This window comes from Carassius gibelio, chromosome B10 (genome assembly GCF_023724105.1).
Source record: "Carassius gibelio isolate Cgi1373 ecotype wild population from Czech Republic chromosome B10, carGib1.2-hapl.c, whole genome shotgun sequence".
NCBI lineage: Eukaryota > Metazoa > Chordata > Actinopteri > Cypriniformes > Cyprinidae > Carassius > Carassius gibelio.
In genome coordinates, this window is record NC_068405.1 from 14,645,133 (window position 1) to 14,654,837 (window position 9,705).

Genomic DNA, 9,705 nt, shown 5'->3' on the forward strand with positions numbered 1-9,705 from the left:
AGGTTCGAATCCACTGTGAGACACCAATGTGTCCCTGAGCAAGACACTTAACCCTAGTCTTAACCCTAGTTGCTCCAGAGGCATGCAACCTCTGCCATATATAGCAATTGTAAGTCGCTTTGGATAAAAGCGTCGGTTATGTATGTATGTAATGTAATGAACACTGCACTGTTAATCTAAGTACATACTGTATCTGCTCTGAGCTGTAAATACACTCACAGATGAGGAAACAGAAAATAATTAAGAGAAAGTTAGTAAACACTGAACTGAGAGTGAATAAACACTGGGAAAGCTGATGATCTATAAATACTTCCAATGTGAGAAGCATCTCTTTTGCATATTGATAAAGTTTGCTGTTAGATGTCTATTTCTGTTTCTACAAGAAATAAGTTGATTCTGAGATTCTATGAGGCTTTTTGTTTTGCTCTCCTGAATGTTTCTAAACTCATAACATTCTAAATCAATACAGGTGTAGGTCAATCCTACCAATTCATACGAATTGTGCAACTCATAAAATACCTACGATCTGGCAAAAATCTTATTAATTTGTATGTGTGTGGTAGTACGAATTCGTACGAATAAGCCACCTTGTAAAATATGTATGAATTTCCGTGAGATTGGGTTGGAACTTTCCTCTCCCCTCAGCGTGTTTATGGGATTATGGTCTGACACTGATTTGACCAGTTTGGTCCATTTGGCCCTTGTCTTAAGTGCATTCAATGCATTAGATAAAAGATTATCAAAGTGCCATTTATTTAAAAGAAAGATAGCACTTCCACACTTTTAATTATATTTTAGGGGAATGAATGAAGTGATAAAAATGTATACAGTACCATCAATGCAGGTAAGCTGCTTTGGATAAAAGAATCTGTCAAATGCATTAATGCAAATATACTGTTCAAAATATAAAACAAAATGCTGTGGCACATGTGCTTGTGAAAACCTTAACGGATGTGACGGCAAGTGACCGACACCCAGCCACCAAAACAACCACTAATTAAAAGTAGAAAAAAAGCCCTTAAAAGTGAAGTAAGTTCTGAGAAAAGATTGATCATCTTTAGTTTTAGATGAGATGTGGTCTGACACTGTTTATTTTGTGTGGTTTAAGTCTGATGGTATATGGTGATAACATATAGTACCATGTGTTTAATTTCCACAGTAGTTTCTGTTTTCATCTAAATAAGGTTATAAGGATATTCCCATTGCTCATCCTTCATTCATTCTGATCAACATTTGTTTCTTTAGTGAAGTGGTAAACTCACACACACTGCTGAGGGGGAGTAGGAACTGTCTAACTGACTGAGCACCGGAAAGTTTGGTTCTGTTTTTTCAATGCTTATGTTTCCACCACAGTCAGAGCTAGCTAAATTTGATTCTTGTGACACCTCACTGTTTCCAAGAAAGAGAGTTCCTCTTTGTAGCCCTTTGTCATTTGTGGTTCTCTGTGCACCTTGATATTAGTGTCAAAATGTGCCGTGTGTAAAAAGTGTCAGAAAGTGTATTTTGCTGAATTCAGAAGTGGATTATTCCTGTGCTTTTGCTGTGAGAAAGGAAGGAAGTTGAAGTGTGAAGTTGTTGTATGCAACACTCTTTTTCTTTAAAAGTTGTGTAAAAGTTAATTAAACACTTTTAGTTTGGTGTGGTACAATACATGCAAACACCTGCACATTAATAATGAGATAGAGAGATGTTACTGCAATGTGTTTCTACACTTGAGTTCCCATTATTTTGTTTAATTTCTGATTAAAAGCGAGGACCTCTGAAGGATCTGCAGGAAGTTGTTTTTTACGTCAGTGCGACACTGAACTTCCTTATCTACTAAGTCAATGTGGCGTCAGTAATTTTGTTTTGTTTCTTTTTATTAAGTTTTGTTTCTTTTTTAGGAGGATGTCATTGAATCAACTACTCGTATTACTTATTTTTCTTCAGACCTCCAAAACAGGTAAAATATATATGTTTATTATACAAACGATTGATTATTAATGGTTATTGTGACAGTGAGAACCACCAAAAGCATGGTTCATTTTCACTGATCATTTACTGAAATACTCACTATAGGATGCTACTTTTTTACAAAAATTTAGTCTAGTCTCAGTTTTTGATTATTATCAGTTTTTAATTTGTAAAAATTTTCTGAAAGAAACATAGTCCTGTCTTTTTTTAAGTTACTAAAACAGCTGTTTAAAACCTTGATTTTTACTTTCTATTTTTATAAAAGTGCTAGTGCTAATATCTGTTAGTAATTTTGTTAGAGTATGGAGATGAACTTTTCCTAATTTGACAGTAGTTTTTAATACCTTTTATTTTCACCACCGTTGCAAGCAGTGCAATGCGAGTTTTTTTCAAGTGTGTAAAGTCATAATAAAACGTTTTGACAGTTCTGATCACCAAACTCACAATTAACATAATATCATAAAGCATATATTTACAGCAAAGCTGTTTAAAGAGACATATCTCGGTGTATCGTGTAAAATAGGAAATGTGAAAAGAGTCTGATTGTATAAGTAATACAAGATTAACTTATATTATCATAATCCTAAAGAAACTTAGAAAACAAGTATCTTTCTCTCTCCCCAGGGTTCAGTGCTGAGATCTCTGTGTTTGTGCAGACAGGAGATTCTGTTCAACTGGATATACAGACACAAGAAAAACCAGAGTTTGAGGATTTATTGTGGATGAATGATAAATCAGAGAGTATAGTTAAATATAACAGTGATTCCAAAAGAGTAAAACCTTATGATTCCTACAAGGACAGAGTGGTTTTCAATGATGTAACCTTCTCTCTGACTCTGAAGAACATGCAGAAGACAGACAGTGGAGTCTACACAGCAAGAACAAGTGGATCAAAAAACAAAGATTTGGTCTCATACAGAGTATCTGTTATAGGTGAGTGTGAATTTGCTTTGTGTGTTCAGCTCATAAAAAAAAAAAAACTTAATTATGTTGATGTTTTACTCTGTGTGGTATTATATAGCACAAGTGATGAAATTAATCACATTTTCCAATCATGCTTTACACACAGATGATTTAAAGATATTATATGTGGTAAAATAAAGTTTTGGTATTAGTCTAGTACCTATCAAATTAAAGACAAAAGCACTGTTGTAATTAAAGGCAACTTCTTAATACACAATCAAATGAATACAAATAGAAACTCTGAATATGATTAAGTTTGAGGATTTTTTAAACACAGTTGATCAACTATTCTGATGTATGTTTGTGGAATATTCTGTCAGATGCTGTTAAGGCTCCTGTCCTGACTGTGAACTCAAACTGGTCCAGCAGTGACTCCTGTACTGTGAACTTCACATGCAGAGCTCATGAGCTCATGATTAACTCCAGCTATCAGAACAACAGATGCTCTCCACAGGAAGTGACATCACAGATCCACACTCTCACCCTGGACTGCAGTGAGGAATCCATCATCTGTAACCATAGCAACCCTGTCAGCTGGAAACAAGACAGAATAGATATTATACAGCTCTGTGATGATAAAGGTACCCCCCCCCCCCCACCACACACATTAATTCTCAAATCAAATATCTCATTTTGGTTTAATAAATCCAGTCTAACTGCTGTAAAGTTAACTCAGAACAACTGAACTGTCAACTGTAGTTTTTAATTATAAACTTCTCATTTTCCAGATGAAATCTCAAAGAGTGATTCATCTCGTCTGGGTATAGCAGTTGGTTTGGTGGCAGGGTGCATTTTGCTTTTATGTGTTTCAGCCGCTGTGTGCTTCAAGTATAAAAAAGGTATGTCCATATTGGCTCACATACATTCTCTTTGAAAAACTCATTTCTGTTCATCAATTTGATCAGTTAAGTACTTTACTGCTTTTGTAAAATAATTAAAAAGAATGATGGTGATATTTCTTCAGTTTTAGTTAACTGTAATAATTTAGAATGGGGTGTTCTTCCACTTTTAATAATTCTCGTCTCTACAAAATATCCTCTGATCAGATCATTCTTAGTAGCAACCAGTTATTAACCAACAATAAAATATATTTAAGAACACTGTTCATCCTAAAATACAGTACATTATTATTTTTTTTTTTTTTATTAAACCTTACTTTTTATCAGTATTCACCTCGATACAACTCAACCTGTTCAGGTTTAAATCTCACAATGTTTTGTAACAACGATGAGGACAGAAACATATTTGTTCTTTGCTGGTGGCAAAAAATGAACAATGAACAATCATTCTATAATCCTGAGAATAATTAGTAAAAGCAAAACAAATAAAACACAAAGGATTTCCAATAATGTAATTATTATCTTCATTTCTAACATAAATGGTTTACACTACTTCTGTTTTCAACTGAGTACATGAGGAAAGCCTCAGATGCCGGAGTACATAATACAAAAGAAAATCAGTTTAGAGCAGTTCGGCATTAACAGTCAGCCAATATAAAAAATAAATAAATATAATCTGTTCTTACTAAACCGCATGGGTCAGTATCACCATAGAGTGCCTTTCAACCTTACAACAAACTGTGACTAGCTAAATAGTTAGTCTAGTTGAAGAGAATTTGGTTTACTCAAACTTACATATTTGAAAATACTGTATTCTGATCACTTCCGGCATATTTTATGCTGACAGGGTGAACATGCTAAGCTTTGGCAAAGCAAGAAAGCAAACTTATACGAAGAAAATATTTCCCTTTGAAAAGTCACCAACTTACTCACCTCAGCCGCCCGCCACTAAAGAGACAAAAATCCTGTCCTGATGTCTCTAAAGTGGACAAACTCTTATTTTTTATTAAATAAAATTTTTGTTTCTATTACCAAAAGATCAATACACTCAAATTGAGTAATCTCTTATTTAATAAAATATTAATAGAAGAACAACATTTTTAAATTGTACGATTTAACTACTCTAATTCAAATTTAATGAGCAGTGCATGGGACATGGCAAAATAACATGCGTCCTCTTACACAGAAAAAAACAAAAATCTAGAAAATGTATTGAAAGAGCCAAGCAATGCTTTGAGAAAAGCTTAGCCTCATACAACACACACTATCATAGTAATTTTTAAGTTATTATGGTAAATGAGTTATTTATGTACAGGACACTAAAAGGCACCCTACAGTGATATTAACCAGCATGCTAAATTTAATTTAATAAAATAAATCGTTTTTTAGATGCATATATGAGTATATTCTTTATTATTTGAGAAGTATTGATGTTGATATGGTGCTGTACATTGTAAACCTCACAGGTGCTCAGGAGGAGGTAGAAGGTAATACAGTCTATGCTCAAGTTGAGGTAAGCTTCAAACTACTGTTCATCATTAGCTTGCAGACATTATTGATATGTTGTCATGTGGTATAGTTCTATGTTAGACATCAAAAACATTCCTCTACACAAATTACTGGCTCCCAAAAATGTCAAAACATATATCTGCTGACATGTGGTGATTATTATCACAGCAGAAAACATTTAGACACATTATTATAGACGCTTATTTAATAATTAAACCTTCTCAAGAAAACAATGATATGACCAATACTGAATAAACCCTTCTGCAACTAAAACTAATTATTTTAACTGATTAAAGTTTACTTTTTGTCACCAGCAAAGATAATCAATTTGTTTGTCATTAATGTGATAAGAGTCATGCAGGCTCACAGTGAAAATAATTAGCCTAAAAAATAAATAGTAGTTGATAAAGTAGTACAATAGTATTTCATTCAATTATAAAAGCATAGTAAACAGTCATTTTGTTTAAACATTTTAGGCTCAAGAAATGCAGAAACTCAACAGTGACTGCAATACTTATGACATTCCAGACCGGGTGAGAATAATCTAGTTAATCGTTAACAGGTTCTGATTTTATAAAATGCTTGTTGTATATACTGTAGGTTTGTGAATGTTTTATTTAATTATTTAGTTTAGTACTTGTTCAGCTAAACATAAGCGTTCAGGAATGCATTTTAAAAATACTTCTTCTATATGTATTTCATTAGGTTCAAGCCGAGACACAAGAAGAAACGGGAGATAAACAACCCAGCACAACCTACTGCACAGTAGGACAACACCAAAAAACACCAACCCAATCTGAAACAGACCACACAATATATTCAGCAGTGTTCAAACAACAAAACAAGAAACCACCTGTCATATCCACCAGTGACACTTAAAATAAAACTTGTGGCCATTTCTCACATGAAGAAGGTATCACAAGATCTGATCCCAAAATGGCATTTCTACTCTCTCTCTCTGTATATACAATGAATTAATGTAATTTTCTTTTTGCCAAGATGGCAGCCGAGTTGCATGACTTGCCTAAAAGTACTTTGGTAGTAACGAATTACATTTACTTCGACACATTTACCGTATTTTTCGGACTATAAGTCGCACATGAATATAAGTCGCATCAGTCCAAAAATACGTCATGATGAGGAAAAAAAACATATATAAGTCACACTGGACTATAAGTCGCATTTATTTAGAACCAAGAGAAAACATTACCATCTACAGCTACGAGAGGGCGCTCTATGTCTTCAGTGTAGACTACAGGAGCACTGAGCAGCATAGAGCGCCCTCTCGCGGCTGGAGACGGTAATGTTTTCTCTTGATTCATTTTTAGTTCATTTCTCTCGGTTCATGTCAAATTAATTTTGATAAATAAGTCGCACCTTACTATAAGTCGCAGGACCAGCCAAACTATGAAAAAAAGTGTGACTTATATTCTCATATTTTGGGAGGATATTTAAATATGGGTATTTTTTCCCTTACTTATCTAAGTACTCTTACTTGAGCCAGACACAGACACGTTTTTACAGCACTGTGCATTATAACCAATCACACAAGATTCTGCTGAGCTTATGAATGCAATGGCCAATCAAATAAATAATGCTTAATAAGAATTTGCCAATATGCTGTTGTGGCTTCTGTGTGTCACATGACGAACAAGTCTATTTTATGTTTATTTATTTTATTTTTTTACTTAAATCTTACTTAAATTGTACTTTTGTTGATTCTTGGATTAGTCTTGGAAATACTGTTTCCAGAGATAGCCTTTTAAACAAACTCTGGCACTCAACACTGGATATTCTCAGCATTCTCAGGTGAAGATTATTGAGATGGGACCAAATTGAACTAGTTTTCTGATGAACATGACTGTAGATCCATCAAAATGCATGTGCGAATAAACCACATAGGTTTAATACATTGAGTGTTTTTTATGTTGGAATCAGAAACATAAATGTGTGTTCTGGGGACCTTACTTTCTAAAGCAAAGTCAATCTTTTGAGTGGGATATTCTCTATGATAGTAATTAAATATTCTGAAGTATTTTCTTCATATTGAACAGAATCAAGACATTATCGAGTCAACAGCACACAGACTCTTTGAAACATTCCTGATTTGTAGCTGATAAACCAAGTGAAATGATAGTGAAACAAGAGTTTGGTTGATCAGTCACTTTAATAGCCAAACAGTAGAAAAATTACAAATACAATATACTGTAAATGTATATATAATTTGATTATTTGACAGTTATAACTATAAATGTAATATGGTTGATTTTTAAATAGAATTTTATTGAGAAAATGTTCATATATTAAGTTATTCACATGTCGTTTTTTGTTGCTTAAGTGGGGTTTTTATGAATTCTCTGAAGCATGTAATCCACTTTATTTTGTAAGTAAACTCTTTTCTTTGAATGTGCGAGAATAACAGCTCAAGTGTATTAAACTGTAAACTGCGAGACAAACCAATGTGTTTGTGACAGTACATTAAAACAATGAGGAAAACAACCAGCTTGAAATATCAAATATCAAGCAAGCACCTTCATGAGGTGTAGAGAAAAAAAGAAAGAAAAAATATATACAAATAACTGGAATCTAATGACCCAGAAGCCTCACACATTCAACTTACACTCACTCTCTCCCTTTTATGTTCACTTTTATTTCTGTATTATATATTATTTTCTGCATTAGCCAATCTACTGCATATTCAAAACATTTTTTTTTTTTACATAATTTGTATTCATTTTCAGTGTTTCTGTATATATGTTTTTGTCTTTTTTGATGAATACAAAAGACTAGATGTGTTATATGTGAGTTTCATCTGCTGTCTTTAAAAATAACATGGTTGGATTAAAGCTCCAATATGTAGGAATTTTGTAATAAAATTTCCGAAAATAACTTGCACAGTGTGATATATTTCCTCCAGTTGTGTACTTACAATATCTCAAAAGTCTCCAAAGATTTTTTATTTCAGAGAAATTCCGATTTTAAATAACTGGCCATCCCGGAAAAGAAATGTCGCCTCTCAGTGACGTAATGTCCGCTCTATACTTTGTTTCCGGTGTAGACCATGTGATGTTCCACCACAGTGGAATATCACATGGTTAAATGCGGAAGTGGTGGTTATGTTATAGCCACGCGTATGGTTTGGTTGTCGTTGTTATGGATCACGATTACTCTTTGGCGAGTATTGAAGTGCCAGTAAAACGTAAGCTTCCATATTCGGATACACGCAGACTGTGTGACAAACGGAGGAATAAAACCAGGATAAATATTGGCCAGGCGTTTACGAGATGGAGAGAGCTGCGTGAAAATCTTGGACTTGACAGAGACTCTGCTTTCGCGAGTGTATTGATAGACAGGTAAGCAAATCAATTATTTATTTTGTTATTGTACAAGTAACGTAATAGTTACAGTAAAGATGGTCCAGGTCTCATCTGGATTTGATAATTCCAGTGAGGATGTATCTGTGTTTCCCTGCAACACATGCAACTGTCAATAATAGCACTTATAAACAAAGTTATATTGCTCTTTGTACTAAGGTAAGGATTTTTATCACGTGTGGTGACCGAGATTATGGCAGTACAAATAAATACAATTGGATATGTGTTGTTAAAAATATATTTAATCATTACTTGCAAATGTTCGTTCAAATTTACTTTTAGAACGATTGATTTGAGCACGTTAAACAACACGGCATTAACCATAAACACGTAACACTGCACAACATTAACCCAACAAATCATTTAACAAATAGCTGTAAATTGTAACGGGATAATATAGTATAAGATTTCACGTTCCTTGCAGTTCATTAATTATGAAGACATAAAATAATACAATCAGATATACAGCTAATACAAAAACGAATAAATTACCTCATCCAAGATCATGATTCGTTTATCTAATTTAGATACATTGCTATGGTGAAAATGCATTAAAAAAGACATCTCCCATCGTCACATGCTTCATAGCGTCATCAAGCTTCGCCTTTGTTATTGTTGGAAATGCGCTCTCTTGAGGTCAAAAATCGCATACTGGAGCTTTAAATTTAAATCTTCTCAGATGAATTTGAAATGTGATTTTTGTAGCTGGGAACCATGATTTAATGTGCATTCCAGGTTTAACTAAAGAAAACATTTCTGTAAGTTTGAACCAGTCATGGGTCACAGGATTTACACAGGAAGTCGGGTTTATCCTTTTGTTGTCTATGTTTTAGGCAGTAGGGCGATCCGGTGCTATAATAGTAGACTATCATACAACTGCACTGATGTGTTTGCCGTTTCACAACAACTGTTAGTTAGTCACCAGAAGGATTCCTGGACTTGAACTGTTAGCAGCAGGGGCGTCGCTAGGCCCTTTTTAGGGGGGCTTCAGCCCCCCTAAACTTATGCCCAGCCCCCCTAAAAAATTATTTGATTAATTAATTAGTGATCGCTTCAGTCCCCTTTAA

The 9,705-nt window shown here is 34.0% G+C and overlaps 1 protein-coding gene across 1 annotated transcript; it reads left to right on the forward strand.

Moving 5' to 3' along the window:
• The first annotated feature begins 1,437 nt into the window (after positions 1-1,437).
• Positions 1,438-8,293, forward strand: LOC127966315 (SLAM family member 7). The gene is made up of 7 exons (XM_052567222.1): positions 1,438-1,942; positions 2,578-2,886; positions 3,237-3,497; positions 3,645-3,755; positions 5,222-5,268; positions 5,741-5,797; positions 5,970-8,293. Exons 1-7 carry the CDS (start codon positions 1,888-1,890, stop codon positions 6,141-6,143), a joined length of 1,014 nt encoding a protein of 337 aa, XP_052423182.1. The 5' UTR covers positions 1,438-1,887; the 3' UTR covers positions 6,144-8,293.
• The last annotated feature ends 1,412 nt before the right edge of the window (positions 8,294-9,705 follow it).